Source organism: Oryzias melastigma, linkage group LG23, assembly GCF_002922805.2.
Source record: "Oryzias melastigma strain HK-1 linkage group LG23, ASM292280v2, whole genome shotgun sequence".
In the NCBI taxonomy this organism is placed as follows: domain Eukaryota; kingdom Metazoa; phylum Chordata; class Actinopteri; order Beloniformes; family Adrianichthyidae; genus Oryzias; species Oryzias melastigma.
Window position 1 is genome coordinate 2,919,800 of NC_050534.1, and position 18,830 is coordinate 2,938,629.

Below are 18,830 nucleotides of genomic sequence, written 5' to 3' on the forward strand. Positions count from 1 at the left end.
AGTTATTTAAGGTTTAAGTTGATTTATTCTGAAATATCCCTGCCTTTTTACCATTTATAAGTATGTTAAAAAGTGACGGTTTTAAAGTTTAAACATTTTTTTAGGCTTTTTAAGCCAAACGAACCCCCCACCCCCCACTACCAAAAAAAAGAAAAAACAGGATCTCTGCAAGAAAACTTCAGAAATGTAAATAAAATAAAGAGCCCCCAAAACTCCAATGTGCAAAAAAAATAAAAAAATAAAAAAGAAAGAAAGAAAGATAAATAAGCAACGACTTACTTTCTACTTTATTCCCCTTCATTTTTGAAGAATAAAGATCGACTTAATAACTAAAAACAGAAAACCAAAGAACAGCAGACCGTTTTTACATCCGGGACTTTCGGAAAGGTTCGTTTTGAAACGATTATCACGGAAAAAGCCGAGCTCAGGCGGACCTGTCCGGAACATCCGGCTGGGGCTCCTCAACATAAACAGAAATGGCGGAGGCAGCAGCAGCGTCTACGGCGGCGGTAACAGGAGGTTGGACCAAACACGTAACCTGCCGGTGAGACACCCTAACTCCGCGTTGTTGTGTTCGGGATGCCTGGGGTATTGTTGGGCCACAGAGGAGCGGGGTTTGGGGGCCGGCGGGCGGCTGACAGCCGTGTCCGCGAAGGCTCGGTTAGCTTAGCTGTAACGTCACCAGATTCCTCCGCTGCTGCGTTAGCGCAGCTCCGAGGCGACGCACCGCCGACCTGCAACGCTCAGGATCTCACCGCGAAAGCCCGGCTCAGACACAACACCGAACCCCCCGAACTGGGACAAAACTTGAACCATTTTAGCTGTTAGTTTGGCAGGACGCGTCCAGCCGGCTTCCCACAGCCGGGTCTGCTGCGGGGTCCCCTCGGATTCCGTCCTGCTGGTGGTCGGCCTGTCTTCGAGCTCCAGAGGAGCCGCTGTGCTCGTCTGCTGCGGGGAAAGTGTGACGAGACAGCAGATTATTCCTCCATAGATCTGAAACGTCCACCTTCAGTTCGGTCACCAGTCACTGGGTCAGTGTAGGACAGGTCTGTCCGGTTCAGGTCCATTTCAGGTCATTTCTACTGAACCAGGGTTCCTCAAACAGGACAGATCTTCTTCTGATTCTTTGCTGTTTTTATTCTTGTTTTCAACATCTATGTTTTTTTTTGTGGTTCAGATTTCCACTGGTTTCTCCTGGAAATGAATAGCTGACCGTCAACCTCCAGCTAAAAGGTGTTCATAAGTTTTGAAACAGTTAGCTAGTTCTTCAAATTACTTTTGGCTTTTATTTAATGAAAACTCTAATATAAATTGTGGGCTGGGCTCTGGGTCCGACCTGTACGGCTGGATGGTTTCTTTATTGCTCACTATTTCGGTTGCACCGCTAATGTGAGCTTGAGGCTGTAAATTAGCAGGTGAGAGTGTAAACAAAGGGATGATGGGTAGTGGGGGCAGGCTCCACCTACAACTCAGGTGAATTTCTGATGAACTCCAGCCGCTCTGCAGAAACTACGTCCTAGAACAGGGTTCTGCAAGCTGTGGCTCTTTTATCCTTTTATTGTGGCTCTTAAGCTTTAGTTAAACATGCTAACAATTGAATACATTATAGATCAGTTAGTTAAGTTTTGTCATTTCTGTTTACATTTTACATGTCAAAGAACTAAGCAACAAAAGTTTAATTTACTGTCAGAAATTCTGTAGAAATGTTCTTTAATTATTTTAATGTGTAGTTAGTCAAGTAAAAGATTCCAAACACTAAAGTGGTTAAAGTTTTGAACAGTTTATAATGATTGAAAATGATTTAGAGTTGTGTGTTTTGTGCCTCACATTTTTGAGAATGACGGTAAAAATCTCAGTTTATTCAATTATTTGTTTTTTTAAGAAATAGATTCAACAAAAATGTTTATATCTGAGAGTAAAAGAGGAAAAAATGATGTTGGGACACCAAATTCCTAATGATAAAAATGTGTTTGACTCTCCTGCATTTTTAATATCATTCAACTGATCTATACTCTCCAGCTAACCTACATCCCCTCACCCCAAGCTAACAATATGGATGCATCAAATGTTAATGGCGACCAATATTGGAGCTATTCAACCGTACAGTTTTGAGCCAGATACCAACTCAGACGAGGGAAATAAAGACGTTCATGGATCTATTTGTCTGTATGTGGATGCATCAGAATGGAGCTGCGTCATGAATACGTTTTTTATTCAACAAGATTTTTTTTGTCTGCTTTTGATTCACAACAATTAGATTAAATCCTCAGAAATGCTATTTTAAAATAACGACAAGAACATGTTAAACATCAAAAACACAATTTTTATCACTGTGGGTCTTCTTTCCCAATCGGCTGTATTGGTACAGCCAATGATTATTTAGCTTTCTTGTCTGATTTTTGCAAAATGAATCTTACTGATTCAATAATCTCAAAGTCACTAATCTATTTATTTTTGTTAGTATAAAACGAGTACAGTATTAAATGATCAGCATTTACTACAACACATTTTTAGCAGGTATTATAGCTGCAGTTGGTGTGAAGTTTTGCAGCATCTTCTCTTTCTTCCTTGTCGTGTTCAGTGTTTTTAGATAATTTTGTCTCAACTTTAAGGTTTTAATCAATTATTTCAACTTCTAAGCTAGTTTTTAATTAAACTCTAGCATCTTCAGAGACCTCCTTTAACTCTCGTTGTTCATGTATATTATTGCAGAGATGGTAGTTTTAAAGTAATTTTGTTTCGCTACGGAGACTAACAGATTTCACCAAGTGTTCATTAAAAATAGTCCCTTGTTTGAAGCATGCCTTTCAACATTCACCAACTGAGATCAGTGATTACATCTGCATGAAAGAAAAAGATTAATGTTTCACCCATAGATGAGTAGACACTGGGGAATGTCTGACATTATCCAATGGATTCTGCTCTGTGGACAGGAAGTATAAAGTACAACAGAACCTTTGACCTTAGTCCACCTTCACAGAACCATGCTTAGGCACTCAAAAACGTTTAAAACGTTAAAAACACAAATACATGCACAGGAAACAGAGCAACACACATTGAAAAGATCATTGAAACTAAAAGGCACCTTTTATTTTTGGTGTCACTGTTGAACCTTTAACATAGGAGTCCATGGGAAATAGCTGTCTTCTGCAGCCTGTGGTCTTTGATGGATCTGGAAAGATTTGCTGTTTCTGTTTCATCATATTATTCAGAAATGGAAGATTTCCAATAATAAAAGGAATATTTGTGTTGTTCCCGGTGCATGTTGGACTCCGCCAGGGCTACTCTTATCACCGGTTCTGTTTATCGTCCTTATGGACAGAATTTCTAGGCACATCCAATGGCCAGAGCGGCCAGGATTTAATCTCTGCTCTTTGCAGATGATGTTGTCCTGTTGGCTTCATCGAGCCAGGACCTCCAGCATGTATTGGGGACATTAGCAGCTGAGTGTCAAGTAGTGCTGCCACAAACTATTATTTTAATAGTCGACTTATCTCCAATTATTTCACCAATCATCTCTGGGTGGGTGAGGTGCTCCTGCCTCAGGTGAAGATGTATGGATTTGTATTGATGCTATGGGGGACAGCAGTTAGCAGCATCTTAAAACTTGTTTTATTGCAAATATGATTCTGGCTACAGCGCCAAAGCCCAGTGATTGATGAAGAAATCGACAGAATAGCTAGAAAACATTAAAAAAAAATCCAGAACACTTGAAAAGAAAAAGTCAAATCTTCATCAAACTCGATGGAGCAGCAGAGCTGGCTCAGGGTTATAGTGGTCAGGATTATGGAAGACTCGGAGAAATTCTTGGTCACAACTGTATAAGCTAAAAATAAATAACTACTGGACTTATGAGGGGAGAAGCTAAACTTTCCAAACAAGGACATGCATAAAACATCTTCAGAAGTTATTCGTGACCAAGACAGTGTGAACATCTTGACCTCAAACTCCTTCACACTGATAACAGCTTACAAGAGGAAAAAGACCCTGATAACACATATTTTCTTCAATTAACATGACCTCAAATAGAGAAGTGACAAAAAGTTTGTTTTTCTAAGTGAGAACAACTAGAGTTTGGAAACTCAGAGTTACATTTGTTTAGTCTTTCCCTTTACAAACTGTTGTCCAATATGTGTCCTTTGTGCTTTCAGGTATTTCATGCATGGTCTGTGCAAAGAAGGAGACAACTGCCGGTATTCCCATGATCTGACCAGCAGCAAACCTGCAACCATGATATGCAAGTTCTTTCAGAAGGGAAACTGCGTGTACGGAGACCGCTGCAGGTAAGACCTGGGCAACAATGTCACTGGATGAGGACAAAATCGTTTCACCTGTAGCTGTTGGGTATTAATATTTTACTGGATTACATGGAAGGACTTTGGTTTCTTCTGGGGTTCTATGATGGGAGTACAGCTGTGTCATGTCAGGCTGTTTGTTTCTGAAGATGCTCTTCTGACAAAGGTATATCCAAACCAACCCACCCCCCTTAACCAGTATCAGCCCCGCTTTGACTGGAGGAGATCAAAACACGGATGAACTTAACGTTCCTCCACTAACGCTCTCATCCTCTCAGGACTAAACATTTCCTCCTTATCAACAGTCTCACGGCTGGGCTTTCAAACTCACACCAATAATCTGTGGAAGTCATCTGACTTCTGTCTGGAGAACGGTGCCAAACTCCTTCCACCCTCACTCTGACGCAGGAAAGCTCCTTCATACTTTTGCCTCCTCCAGACTCCGCCCCCAGTTCCTGAGACCTCAAGGACTGTGCAGAACCCGTCCTGTTGTTCTCCATTCAGTTTTTATGTGTTCTAGTTCTCTGGCGTAGTAAATGTAAAACACACTGGAAATTTGAACTATTCTGATGACGTGAGGCGGCTTCTCCCTTTAGCTTTCCTTGGTTTCTGCCTCAATGCGATCACAGTTGACATGAAAGTAATGACCGTTCCAAAAACATCCAGTCTCTCCTTGAGGTGTATAAAATTAAAAGACCTCTGTGACCCTTCAAGTCTCTCCAGGTTTCACAGGTTTCAACATGGTCTAAACATGGGGGGGGGGTCGAACTCCATGTAGGGGGCGTGCCCTACATTTTGTCTAACCAACCCACCATTGAAGCCTCTTACTGGCTTTAGTTGGACCATTGACTGTATGTGGGAACCTGACTGAGTGACTCCTCCCAACTCGGGTTCCAAACAGGAAGTACCTGCTGGCTCCAAGAGGCTGAAATCTCATAAACTTCTTCAGAGAGATGAACAGCTGTTACTCAGTCGTTTTATTTGTCAGAATAACAATTCTCTCTCAGATACTTTTCTTAACATATTGCTGATCGTCCTATTTTTTTTAAATATATTTTCTTTATTCCAAGTTCAGTGAGTCATATATTGACCAATCAGATGCCTCAGCAAAAGCTTATCGTGCCCACTGGCCCGTACCTCAAACGTTTGATTGGCTGACACATTCTCACTCCCAACTGGTCATATATGGATGTAGGACTGCCATGATTAGTCGACTAATCGACAATTAAATTAGTCGACGACTAATTTAATTGTCGATTAGTTGTTGCTTTATATTATATGGAGTCAGAGTGTAGTAAAGTTGAAATTTACAATGGCATTCTGCTAACTTTTTGGACTATTTTAGGATTTATTAAGGTTTTAGGCTATTTTGGAGTTTGGCTAGTATTTCAGCTACATACTGGCTATTTTGGCTAATTTAGGTGTTCTTTGTTTTTTAGGCTTTTTTGGAGTTTAGCTAATATTTCAGGTACATACCAGCTCTTTTAGCTAATTCAGTTTTATTTATTTTTTTTAGGCTAATTTGGTATTTAAATAATATTTTAGCTGGCTATCAGCTTCAGTGTTTTTAGCTATCAATTTCAGCATCTTCAGCTATTGGCACTAGTATCTTCAGTGGCCAAATTCAGCTTACAGCATTCACACTAGCATTATTTCAGGTATATATCTAGTTTTTAGTTAGTTTTTAGCTAATGATCAGATGTGTACTTTGCCTCCAGTTTGCTTGTGACCCAATTAGTCGACCAATTGGAAAAAATAACCGGTGATTAATTGACTATTAAAATAATGCTTTGTGGCAGCACTATATGGATGTATGGTTCGGGTCCCCTCAGTGTCACTTTTTAATGTTTTGGGTGCCCCCAACTCATTGATTTTTGACGTGCTGGCTGTTCCTTTCCCATTAAATCAGGGGTCTCCAATCCACGGTCCAAGGGCCTCTTAGTACCAGGCCACAGACAGGGAAAAGATGCATACACTAATCACAGGTCCCCACAGGGTTAAACAAAGGTTAGCTCTGAATCTACGATCACAACACCATCAGAAAGTTGAGTTTAAGCGACCATTTCCAATGAAACGTCTATGGAAATGCGTTTAAAACTCATGTTCGTCCATCACTACGCACGTTTTAAGACACTATTTGGGTTCCACTTACAAAGGGCGTCCATAGTTTTGAAGCACAAGTAAAATGGGCGGGCCAAAGTCTCCCTGCTCTGCTCTGTTCTGATGCATCCACTTGCAGACGAACAGATCCATGAACCTCTTCATTTGTATTGCTCGCCATTTGTGTTGCACCGCTAATATTAGGTTGAGGTTGTTAGGGACTGTAAGCTAGCAAGAGAGTGTAAACAAAGGGATGATGGGATATCAGTGGAGGGTTACTTCCGCCGCAACAGACCCGCCCACAACTCATAGGTGAATTTCTAATAAGCTTCCAAGTTGCTTTGCAGAAAATATGTTCTAGAAAATGAAGTTTGACTTGAAGGTTTCTTCATCATTTACATAGAAAAGTTTAGTCAATTTTTACCTTAATATTGTTTATAGCTTTTCTTTTTGAAAATATTGTAGACATTGCTTATTGCTATTTACTTTAGTCGTGTAAATTCTGAAACCAAAATTTCAATGTATGTAGCTATAATTTTTCAACATTATCATCAGTTCTAATAGCCTTTATAGCTGTTTATTTTTTTAAAGTCTAACTGAGCCTTTTATTTATCTTTGTTGTTCTTCTAGCAAAATGAGGTAGATAAAAATAATCCAACATGCAAACATGGAGGAAGTGGAATGGAGAGGAAAATAAAACAAATTGTGAGAGGAAAACATGTCATTGTTTGTGTACGAGTAAACACAGACTCTGTTCTGTTTGTTAGATACACACACTGGATGATCATATTCATAATACCAGCCATTCACACAGCAGTGTTAATGCTGCCAATACTACAAAAATAGATGATCAGAGTTTATTTAACAGTAGGTATTCTCTCTTGAGGATCATTAAAGTACCTTTAGTCACGGCCTCCATACCCAGAGGAGAGTCTGTCTTTTAACTTGGCAGCTTTTGCAGGTCATTTTCAGGGATTATTTTAGCTTCTAGATACTTTAGTCGTCATTTGTCAGAATGAAAGGAATGTTGAGACACTTTACAGCGTGGTAACCTCCATCAGCTGGAGTCCTGATGCAGACAGCCTCCTTCAAGCTCAGACTGTCTGTAGCGGCATTTCTATAGCAGCCACTGCCCCCCCCATCAGCAGCTGGGGCGCATGTGAGTCACTCGCAGACTCCATCTTTGCAGCCTGTTGTTGTGTTGAGCTGCATTCCTTGGTGCTGCTGTAGTCAGGGGGCTGTTTGCATTGTCTGTGTGACTCGGCTGGGCTCTGTTGGGGGGTCACGCTTTAGTTCCTGGAGTCGTTCTTTTGTGATGCTCTGTCTGGCGCCCTCTCCCTCTGCAGGAGTGTGTCTCTGCCTGTTCTGCAGCAGGCTCTGTCATTACATAACACGTTCTCTGCTGCTCTTTGTCAAAGCTGCGCCTCCTCCAGTCCTGGGTTTGCAGGTTTGTCCTGCTTCCTCCTGCTCCCCCTCCTCCCCGTTTCCTCCTCCAGCTGGCCTTACGTCATGCCTTTACAGCAGGGGTGTCGAACTCAATCGCACAAGGGGCCAAAATCCAAAACACAGCTCAGGTCACGGGCTGAACAAGAAAAACATTTATTGAATACAATAAAATGAAATTTTTGAAATGTTAAAACCGTAACTTTTTAACGAAAAGCATTACCTTCAATAATACTTGTCTGAATGCTGTAAGATGAATGTGGCCGCTGAAGATCCTGAAATTGATGGCTAAAAACACTGAAGCTGATAGTGGAAAATTCTGAAGTTGATGGCTGAAAACACTGAAGCTGATAGTCAGCTTAGATATTAGCTAAATGCCAAATCAGCCTAAAATACGTAAACAAATAAATAAAAAACTAGGTTAGCCAAAACAGCTAGCATGTTGCTGAAAAAATTACTAAAATTAAAAATAGCCTAAAAAAATGAAAAAGCCAAAATTAGTCAGAACATCTAGCATATACTGTAGCTGAAATATTAGCTAAATTCCAAAACGGCCTAAAAACAGTCCAGAAAGCTAACAGAATGTTTTTAAAACGTTAAAATTGTTACTTTTGTTCATAATTATGAATAATAAAAAGCAGGAATATTATTCCAGAATAAATCAACTTAAACCTTAAATAACTTTCAATATTTTACTCTCCATAAAAATATATTTTTTCAAAATTATACAAGTAAGAAATAAGCACAAGATAACATCGGGTCATTAATAACAATAAAATAAAATGATCTGGAGGGCCGGATAGAATTACCCAGAGGGCCGGATCCGGCCCCCGGGCCTTGACTGTGACATGTGCAGTAAAATAAACCTAGGACAGATCTTGGCATTAATTTTTTTTTCATGAACTGCCAAAGCTTAAAGACCCACTCTGATTAAGAAAAAAAAGTGTTTTTGTTTTTTTTAACATGTTCCTGTAGCATTTTCTATTGATGGAGGACATGCAGAGAAAATTCAAATAAACATTGCATTTCTGAGTATTTCTTTATTCAAATTGTTTAGGAGCAGACGTGGGGAGGGGGGGGGTGCGTTTGGAGGAGAATTTCTAATAAACTCCTCCCACTCTGCAGAAACTATGACCTAGAAATGGAAAATGTTTATGATTTTTTTTTTTTTTTTTTTGTCTGAAACTGCATCATCATATTCAAAAGACTAGTGGTCTTTCACAACAGATCAAAATATGATAGGAGTGAGATCTTTAGATTTAAACAAACTCATATTTTAAAGGCCGTTCTGTGACATCTGACATCAAACTGATCTGTGGTGCAGGAAAGGTTTGGTACTGATGGTGTGGGCTTCCATCATCCTATGGTGCATTCAGACTGGACATGTCTCCTAAAGTGAACCAGAGTTCGTTTCCCCCTATAATTTGGAACATACGTTCAGTCTGAATACACCCAGGTGGACCCAGGATCAGGAACCGTTCTCTGACCCATCTTTGGAGGTGGTCCGTTTGTTTCCAGTCAGACTGAGCTCTGGTTCTTCAGTCTGAATAGACTCCATACTCGGAGCGGAACAACTGGACCAAAACGGCCACCGTAGCCAGTCATTACGAGATGTAAACAGAGCTGAAGAGCAACAATAAGACACATCAACTCACTGAAATGTGGTTGGATGACTGCAGGCTAATTAAAACAACTTTTAACATGACACACATTCCTTCTCACTGTTTTCCCGACAATCTATGTCATAAACACTTGTCATCGTACCTTCTTAGCCGTCGTCTCCTCGGTAACCGGCTTACACCATGCCTCCACTGTACCTGACATTGGTCAGCAAAACGTAAAGTTTGAATAATTGAACTATCCCGACAAGGATCGCAAAGCTGGGGACTTTCATCATCTCTGTCTCTTGTTGCTTTGCCCCGACTTCATAATTCCTGGCCAATGAATGAAGAGATCCTCAGTCACGTGGTTTTGTTTACAAGCAAACAGAAATGTCTGGCTGAAAAGCTGTCTGAATACAGACCACACACAAAGTTCAGGACTCAGTTTGGACCATCAGACTCTTCCAGTCTGAATAGACTCTTAGTGAACCCCAGCAGGCCTCATGTTCTGATCCGTTTGGTTCCTTCAGGTTTGAACACAGTAAAGCTGCGCGGAAAGAGGAACTGCCAACCTCCCAGACGCTGCTGCCGGCCTCCGCCTCCGCCTCGCTGTCTGACCCGTCACCTGCAGACCCCAGTGGGCTGACACCCGCACAAGGGGGGCAGGACTGGGTCAACGCAGCCGAGTTTGTTCCTGGACAGCCGTACTGTGGGCGCGGTGAGTCACCAGCATTAACATTTATAGCATGAAATATCTGCTCAGGTGATAAATGAGCCTAAACATTTTCAGAGGAGTTTGACAGCTCGGTGTGTAGCTGCTCTTCCTGTAGCTGAGGGTGGTGGTGTAAGCCTCAATGGGTCACACCACCACCAACAGCTGTCAGACTGTTCAAGGCCTCAAGGGTCAGTATACTGCCTTTTTTTTTTAGAAAATATTTGCAGCTGATAAAGGTGTGTTTTGCTTAAAAGAAGTTTCAGTGGGAAAAATGTAAAGACGGACCCTACAGGCCTGGAGTTCCACATTTGAGCTTTAAGGTGTTGGAGGCTCGTGTTGGGGACTAAATGTGACATTTTGAATGAGTGTAGAGTTTTTTTTTACCTGTACTGTGTGTCTGTGGTGTGTGCAGCTGAGCCGGCGAAGGTGGAAAGCTCTGTTCCTCTCATCGAGGAGTTTGACCCTGACGCGCCACTAGAGAACAAAGACCTGAGGAAGCAGCTCTGTCCCTATGCTGCTGTTGGAGAGTGTCGCTATGGGATCAACTGTGCCTATCTCCATGGCGACGTGTGTGACATGTGTGGGCTTCAGGTCCTCCACCCCACCGACAACAACCAACGCTCAGAGCACACCAAGGTAGCACAGATGAACACTAGGGGGCTGGTAGAGCATCTCTTTGGAAACCATGTCCATCTGTTTGGAGACATGGGAAGAAGCTGATGTAAAGCAGTAGAAAAACTGACCAAATTTAGGGCTGGATGTGTACTTGCCCCTCCCAATCTTAGCATCGTGTTGTGTTGCCATTTCTAATTTGAATAGATCATTTTAAAGCTTATTTTTAAACCATTTGTTCATAATTGGGATTGTTGCACAAAAGCAAAAACTTCAGAATTATTTTGTTTTGATTGCTATCATATTTTTTTTAATTTTCTTTAATATTTTTTGATATAATTGAATAGCAGTCTACATAAGTTATTAGAGATTACATGGAAAGAGCTTGAGGGAAGCGAGCAGTAGAGAAAAAAACTCCCTTTGAAAGATTAGAGGGAAACCAGACTCAAAGAAGGTGAACATCTGCTGTGACCATTCAGTCTGTTAACACAGGAGAAAGAGACAAACAAAAACACGGGAATATCTGATATTAGACAAACAGAGGAAGTACATGAACTAAGAAAAATCAGAATTTGTTTCATCAGGCAGCTCTTTTAGCCAAATATCTGTTATAGGTCAGAAGTGAAATGTCAGCAAATCCATCAATAAATGAACAGGAATGAGACAAACACAAAAACACTGAAACAAAAGAGGAATGAGACAAACACAAAACATACTGAAACATCTGTTGTTGAACAAAAGAGAAATGTCAGTAAATGCAACAATGAAAGAACAAAATGGAGACAACCACAAAGACTGGGACATATTTTATGAGGGGGGACTCATAAGTCAGTGACTGTAACAATAACATTCATTCATAAATACAGGAAGACAGATAACAGAGGAAAGATCTACAGTAAAGAAGGTATAAAAAAAACAACCAGTTCATCCTAAATTGATCACAAGCTGAGGGTCATTGACCAGAACCTTGCTGAAACGGTCCTAACCTTCCTCTGGGTCTTCTCTTGTTTATAAACTTGGGAGGTGGGAGGAGTTTAAAGTCTGTCTATATATAGAATCCTAAAACAACCTTCAGCAGTCTAAGCTTTTAGCAGCTAAACTGCAGTCATTGTTTAAGGTCATCCATACCATCCTTAACCATCATCCTTATCAGATTGGAAGCTTTGAGGCCTTAAAGACGGAGATGGAGTCTTGCTCCTCATTTGAGACAGAAAGCTGGTTCCACTAAGCAGCAGTCTGATAGCTGAAGACTCTGACCACCATTCTAGTTTAAGAACCACAGCAGGATCTGTGTGGATAACATGAAACTATGAGATCTTTGAGAGAAGATTGAGCTTCTCTGTTTAAAATTTTACATGGTAGTAAGAGAATTTTAAAATAGATTTAATTTTTAGCAAACAGGAAGTGATGTAGAGAATCTAAAATAGGTTAAAAATGATTTTCTACCCATTTTTTAATCCATGGCTGCAGCATTTTGGTTAACAGTTTGATTTTAAAAACTAACCGCCCTTTAATCTTGAAGTAACAAATCAGTGAGCTCACTTTTCTCTATCTTTCTGAGACGGGATGTTCCTGATGAAGGAAGGACATTCTAGAAATGATTTGATATATGTTGGTTAAAATTCTTTATTACAAATGACTCCAAGGTTTTCTCCCTGTCAGACCAAACACCAGATGAAAGTCATCCAGTGTGATTATGGTGTTAACAGTGAATCCATGAGGCGTTCCGGTCAAAAAACCACAACCTCAGCTTCATCTGAGTTTAGGAAGCTAGAAATGATCAGATTCTCTAAATCTTTAAACATGCTTGAAGTCATGTAACCTGGGAGAAATCTTCTATTAGTGTGATTAATAGTTCCACATCATCTGCATAACAGAATAAATGTCTGCTGTTCTGCATGACAAAGTCATAATAACATGTTCGGACTAGTCACTGAGGGCTGCTCCTCTTTTTGCAGGCGTGCATTGAAGCCCATGAGAAGGACATGGAGATCTCCTTTGCCATCCAGCGCAGCAAAGACATGATGTGTGGCGTCTGCATGGAGGTGGTGTTTGAGAAAACCAACCCCAGCGAGCGCCGCTTCGGGATCCTCTCCAACTGCAGCCACTGTTACTGTCTCAAGTGCATTCGCAAGTGGAGGAGCGCCAAGCAGTTTGAGAGCAAAATTATCAAGTGAGTGAAGGATGTTTTTATCATAAAGGTTCATTTTGATCGTAAAATTCGTTATTAGGGAGTTTGTTTTAACAGGGAGGAGTTTGGGTTTAACGGTAAAGAAGTGTTTTTAATAGATAAGGATTTCATTTTAGAAGTTTGTTTCTATCTCGAGTTAAATTCTTTTTAGCAATAGGTTTAACGGGTATGAGTTTGTTTTTATCTGTAAAACGTTTGTTTTTATTGGGGTGGGTTTGTTTTTATTATTAGGGCAGATTTAGTTTTAACCTGGAGACGTTTGCTTTTTGACAGGAATGATTTGCATTTCTTAAATTGGCCTGCAATGTCCATTTATATGATCACAAATTACATTTGGAACACTAAAACACAAATTATTATGAAATGGAAGTTATTTTATGTTATTTTTCCACCTAGAAATAGTCTTCTCCTTTTCTACACCTGGAAATAGTCTGTTCCCTTTCTCCACCAGTAAACAGTCTGCTCCCTGTCTACACTAGGAAATAGTCTGTTCCCTTTCTCCACCAGGAAATAGTCTGTTCCCTGTCTACACTAGGAAATAGTCTGCTCCCTTTCTCCACCAGGAAATAGTCTGTTCCCTGTCTACACCTGGAAATAGTCTGTTCCCTGTCTACACCTGGAAATAGTCTGCTCCCTTTCTCCACCAGTAAATAGTCTGCTCCCTGTCTACACTAGGAAATAGTCTGTTCCAACTCTACACTAGGAAATAGTCTGTTCCCTGTTTCCACCTGGAAATAGTCTGCTCCCTGTGTCCACCTGGAAATAGTCTGCTCCCTGTCTACACTAGGAAATAGTCTGTTCCCTGTCTCCACCAGGAAATAATCTGTTCCTTGTCTACACCTGGAAATAGTCTGTTCCCTGTCTACACCTGGAAATAGTCTGCTCCCTGTCTACACTAGGAAATAGTCTGCTCCCTGTCTACACTAGGAAATAGTCTGCTCCTTGTCTACACCTGGAAATAGTCTGTTCCCTGTTTCCACCTAGGAAATAGTCTGTTCCCTGTCTACACTAGGAAATAGTCTGTTCCCTGTTTCCACCTAGAAATAGTCTGCTCCCTGTCTACACTAGGAAATAGTCTGTTCCCTGTCTACACTAGGAAATAGTCTGCTCCCTGTCTACACCTGGAAATAGTCTGTTCCCTGTTTCCACCTAGGAAATAGTCTGTTCTCTGTCTACACTAGGAAATAGTCTGTTCCCTGTTTCCACCTAGAAATAGTCTGCTCCCTGTCTACTCTAGGAAATAGTCTGCTCCCTTCCTCCTGTCTTCCCCAAATCTCCCTTCTGCTTGCTCCATTCTCGGATACGTTCAGGATCCATCCTAACATGTCGTCCAGATTCCTCACCTGAAGTTTGGACGTTAAATAGAATCGGTGTTTCTGCCATCACTAAACTGGATCACAGCGTCTGCTCGAGCTGGGGGTGGGGCCTCCTGAAGCTAGATGATCAGTGATATTATGTTCACTTGGAGATGTACCTAAGATATTACAGCTTTAATTGACAATTTGTACAGTATTACAAAAACAGAATGATTGAACGAATTGTTCAGGCTTTTAAGATGGATTTCCAAATAAAACATTTTGTGTAAAGTTTGGACGAATCAACCCAAAAACACCAGCCAGCCTCTGAAAGTTCAGTGAGTTCCTCCTCTCAGGTGAGTGTAAACGCACCTGTCTGTCTGTCAGGTCCTGTCCCGAGTGTCGCATCACCTCCAACTTTGTGATCCCGAGTGAGTACTGGGTGGAGGACAAGGACGACAAGCAGAAGCTGATTCAGAAATACAAAGACGGCATGAGGTATCAGACACACACGGAGGGGACTCGCACTCTGACATGTGAACTCAGCGGTGTCTCGTGGTGGACCTGCAGACTCGGTCCAGAAGTCATGTCTCTTTTCCTGTAACCACCGTTCAGAGCGAGTCGTTCCATTGATCCTCAGCTCTTTCTCCTCGTCTGTTCTCGGGTCCTGCAGGAACAAACCGTGTCGATACTTTGACGAGGGCCGCGGGACCTGCCCCTTCGGCTCCAACTGCTTCTACAAACACGCCTTTCCTGACGGGCGTCTGGAGGAGGCTCAGCCACAGCGCAGACAGACGGGCTCCAGCAGCAGGAACCGGGTAACGCTCGCCCCGACAAACGCTTTCATCTCATGGAAGAGGGCGTAGAAATCCATAGAGAAGTCTCCATCACTTTCAACACATGAATCTATGGTCATTCAGACATTTGAACAAAACAGGAAGTCCTCTTTTAATCCTCACATTTGTGAACTGCTGCTGTGAGCCACAGTAATAACGTATAAACATCAATAGCTCATAACATTGTAATCACATTTGACCATTGTTCATTTTCTGCTCCTGCGCTCATGTTTGATCCTCTGAGTAGAAAGGTTTACAGGTTCTTCAGTTAAATATCCAATCTAATGTCATTCTTCCATCCTAAACATAGCTGTGTTGGCTTTCTTCTGATTGACTCTTTTCACGTCAGACAAAATGACGACAGGGCCATGAGCGAGATATGAAACTTCCATTTGATGGATTTAAACCGGGAATCCAAAGAACTGAACGCTGTTTAACACAATTTACCTGAATAAAAGGTAACTTTACCAATTTCAACAGAAAAATGTACAATATTTGTTTCATAAATGTCCTGCCAAACTGTATTTTCATTTCCGGTCTTAAATCGTTAACAAATCTAAATACAAATTTGAATAAACCTTCAATATTTGAGGTTTTATTGACATTATCAACCTTTCATTTGAGCAGATATTATATACATTCTATTTCGGCTGATGTTATTCACACGTATTTTAAGTACGATTGAACAGAAAAGCTGATATGAATTCACATGGTCCACATTTAACCCCCTTAAAGACGCACATCCTCTGGATTTGATTGGCTTCCCAGGATGAACGTACTTGTTCTACGGGATGTTTTAGGGGATAGATGCCCCCAGAGTTCCCATGAGCCCTCACTGACACTCCGCCTGTGTGTACGCATCGCTCGTGCCTGAGGGAGCAGCTCACGCACGTGGAAGTAGACAGTCTGTCGTGCACGAGGACTTTCTGCTCGCGGAGGATTAAACAGGAGCAGAACGCGCTGGTGGAGGTCTGAATCATCCACGAGGAACGTTTGAGACAAACGTGGAGGTTTGACATATAAAAACCACCATAGATGTATCGATTTATCACCCAAACCTAGTGGTAACTCCTTCTGTTTGATTTAAACCAAAAATGTCAACGCAGAAACCTTTCTGAAGCTTTCACATTAAATTTTGAATCAAGACTTGAGTTCCTGTGTGATCATAAACACTCGTGATTGGTTAGTTTCACCAGTGAGGGTTAAGATAGAGAATCGGTGACTGAAAACTTCTCCCGTGTTCCTCCCCGCCCCACAGAGCTCGCGGAGGACCCCGCTGTGGGACATCCTGGACGAGCGGGAAAGCCCGGACTCGCTTGACAACGAGGACGACGACCTGGTGACGCTGGAGCTGAGCGAGATGCTCCTCATGCTGCTCACGGCGGGAACGGACGACGAGGTGACGGACTCGGAGGACGAGTGGGATTTGTTTCACGAGGAGCTGGACGATTTCTACGAGATTTACCTATAGCAGTCCCGCCCCTGAACCCCCCTCTCCATTTATGCTAGACACTAGAATGGACTGTCTTGTGCAAGTGATGGACAGTAGCTCCCTCTGTGTTGTGGCAGTGCCTTGAAGCAGGCCATTAATAACTGAACTTCTAAAAAGATAAAAAGAAAAAAAAAACTACACCTCAGTGCGCTCGTGCTAAATATTTTATAGACCTCTATCCTCGTGACTCCTTCCTGTTTGTGTCCATGAGAAGAAGAGTAACTGTTGCTAATAACTGGGTCAGGTTTGTACATATTCTGACAGTCTGATGATGCACTTGAACTACTCTTACTGTAATCCAGCTGGGCATGTGGTCAGGTTTTACAGGCGCTTTCTGAAGGCCGGATCTTCTCCTGTTTGTTTATAAAAGCTGCTCAGAGCCGATATATTGTGCTGATGTTTAATAAATGACAGTAATCATTTTCATGTTGTGCAGAAATTCTCCTTCTGCTTTGATTTCTTGTTGTTTCTGATATGGACAGAAGCATCGATGATGGAGTCCACTCTACTCACAACACGTCTTTCCATGACTGCTTTTCATATTTGGTCTTAATTTTAATGAAAAGCATAAAAGTTCCCTTTGATATTTTTAATAATGAATGAGAAGAAACACAATTTTTATTAGTTGGATATTTATTACCTTAAAATTAGGAGGACAATAAAAATAGTCCTAAATAACAACTCTTCAAGTGCTAGATGTAGGTCTCCAGGTCACTTTGGTGTCCGATCATCCAGTCTCTATGGGGTTCAGGTCAGAGGTCATTGCTGGTCATACCGTGTGAGCCACTCCCACTTCCTGAGGTCCAGCTGTGACGATTCTAGAACCATGTGGTGGAGCATCATCATCCATGAACAGAAAGTTGGGGGTGTTCTGGTGGAATTGGATGATGGTTCTATGATGGGGTGTCAAACATACGGCCTCCTGGCCACATCCGGCTCGCCAGATGGTCCAATCCGGCCCAGTCATGAAAAGGAAAAACATTAAAGGACGGGAAAAAAGCAAGTTTCTAGACCATTCATGTGGCGACTTATGGTTGTTTAAAGAAATGGCTGCAATTCTGCCACTAGGGGGAGCAGAGGAGAAGAAAGGCCATGTCTGGGTAAGATGCAGTTTGGTCCTCCGCCAGCCTCACCGCTCTTAAGGTGCTATAAAAATGATCAGGTGTGAGGCCACAATTACCAAAATGTCATCGTCAAAAAGATAAGTGATTAGGCTAAGAGGTTGTTTGAGGCATTTTTTCCAACTGAGAAAAAGAAACTACAAAAACAAAGCTACAGATAAGTTCATCAAAGGTTATTTTGCTATTGTGTTACTGATCCGGCCCACTAGAGATCAGACGGGTTCAATGCAGACAGAACCAAAATGAGTTTGACATTCCTGCTCTATGAAGTAAGAACATGCAGTGACTGGACCATCTTCACCAGAGGGGTCAAACTCAATCACACAAGAGGCCAACATCCAAAACACACCTTAGGTCGAACAGGATAAACATTTATTGAACACTCTAGAACTACATTTTAAAACTTTACAACCGTAACTTTTTAACACAATTATGAACTAGATATATAGAATTACCTACAATAATGCTAGTGTGAATGCTGTAAGATGAATTTGGCTGCTGAAGATGCTGAAATTGATAGTTAAAAACACTGAAGCTGATAGAAGCTAAAATAAATGCCAAATCTAGCCAAAAAAAAAAACTTAGGTTAGTCAAAACAGCTAGCATGTAGCTGAAAAATAGCAAAACTTGAGGTTTAAATGAAATGGAGCTGCAGCTTCAGAGTTTGGGTTTTGAGTGGATGCTTGATGAGTAACCATGGCAACGGGAACATTTGACTGATGAACCCACTGTTGACAAGGAAAAGGCGTGAGCGGGAGCATCAGGAAACTCAGGACGGAAGCCTGAGAGGTTTAAAAGAAAGTTCTGCAAGTTTTTCATATACTCACAATTAGTGCTGGTTATTATAGTTTTCAGAATCGATTCAATTCTGATTTTTTTTCGATTCTTTCTATTCTTCAATTCAATTCAATTTTAAGTTTACACATAAATACTAATTTGTTTAGAAATACATTAATAATCTACTATATGATTTGAATATTTTTATATTAATCTGATACAGTTCACATTCTGTAAGATGTTTTAGTGAAATACTGAGATTGCTAATATCATACAGAGTTACATGGATTCTCTAAAGGAGAAGTTCTAACTAAAATGTTCAGATCATTAACATGTAAACATTGTTCTGCTT

The 18,830-nt window shown here is 41.2% G+C and overlaps 2 protein-coding genes and 1 long non-coding RNA gene across 5 annotated transcripts in view; 1 reads left to right on the forward strand and 2 right to left on the reverse strand.

Moving 5' to 3' along the window:
- The window catches only part of LOC112153396 (toll-like receptor 1), a 43,439-nt gene extending 43,056 nt beyond the window's left edge, over positions 1-383 (reverse strand). For all 3 annotated transcript variants that reach the window (XR_002920495.2, XR_002920494.2, XM_024283605.1), the window contains exon 1: positions 280-383. The gene's annotated coding sequence lies outside the window, so the exon portion shown is untranslated. The remainder of the gene's footprint in view (positions 1-279) is intronic.
- Positions 380-17,006, forward strand: mkrn1 (makorin, ring finger protein, 1). The gene is made up of 8 exons (XM_024283632.1): positions 380-544; positions 4,152-4,283; positions 9,970-10,157; positions 10,567-10,790; positions 12,725-12,939; positions 14,640-14,750; positions 14,926-15,070; positions 16,347-17,006. The coding sequence occupies exons 1-8, from the start codon at positions 477-479 to the stop codon at positions 16,557-16,559; spliced, it is 1,296 nt and encodes a 431-aa protein (XP_024139400.1). The 5' UTR covers positions 380-476; the 3' UTR covers positions 16,560-17,006.
- LOC118598116 lies at positions 7,179-9,970 on the reverse strand. The gene is made up of 3 exons (XR_004947216.1): positions 9,603-9,970; positions 8,062-8,113; positions 7,179-7,977 (listed from the first exon to the last, which is right to left on the reverse strand). It is a non-coding gene; the product is annotated as an uncharacterized LOC118598116 (long non-coding RNA).
- Positions 17,007-18,830: the final 1,824 nt, after the last annotated feature.

What these genes read in the sequence shown, in the direction of transcription:
- mkrn1 (XM_024283632.1), top strand. Translation starts at nt 477, where the DNA reads ATGGCGGAGGCAGCAGCAGCGTCTACGGCGGCGGTAACAGGAGGTTGG. An exon ending in GTGTACGGAGACCGCTGCAG is followed by an intron (nt 4,284 to 9,969) that starts GTAAGACCTGGG and finishes TGGTTCCTTCAG; the next exon opens with GTTTGAACACAGTAAAGCTG. An exon ending in AAATACAAAGACGGCATGAG is followed by an intron (nt 14,751 to 14,925) that starts GTATCAGACACA and finishes CGGGTCCTGCAG; the next exon opens with GAACAAACCGTGTCGATACT.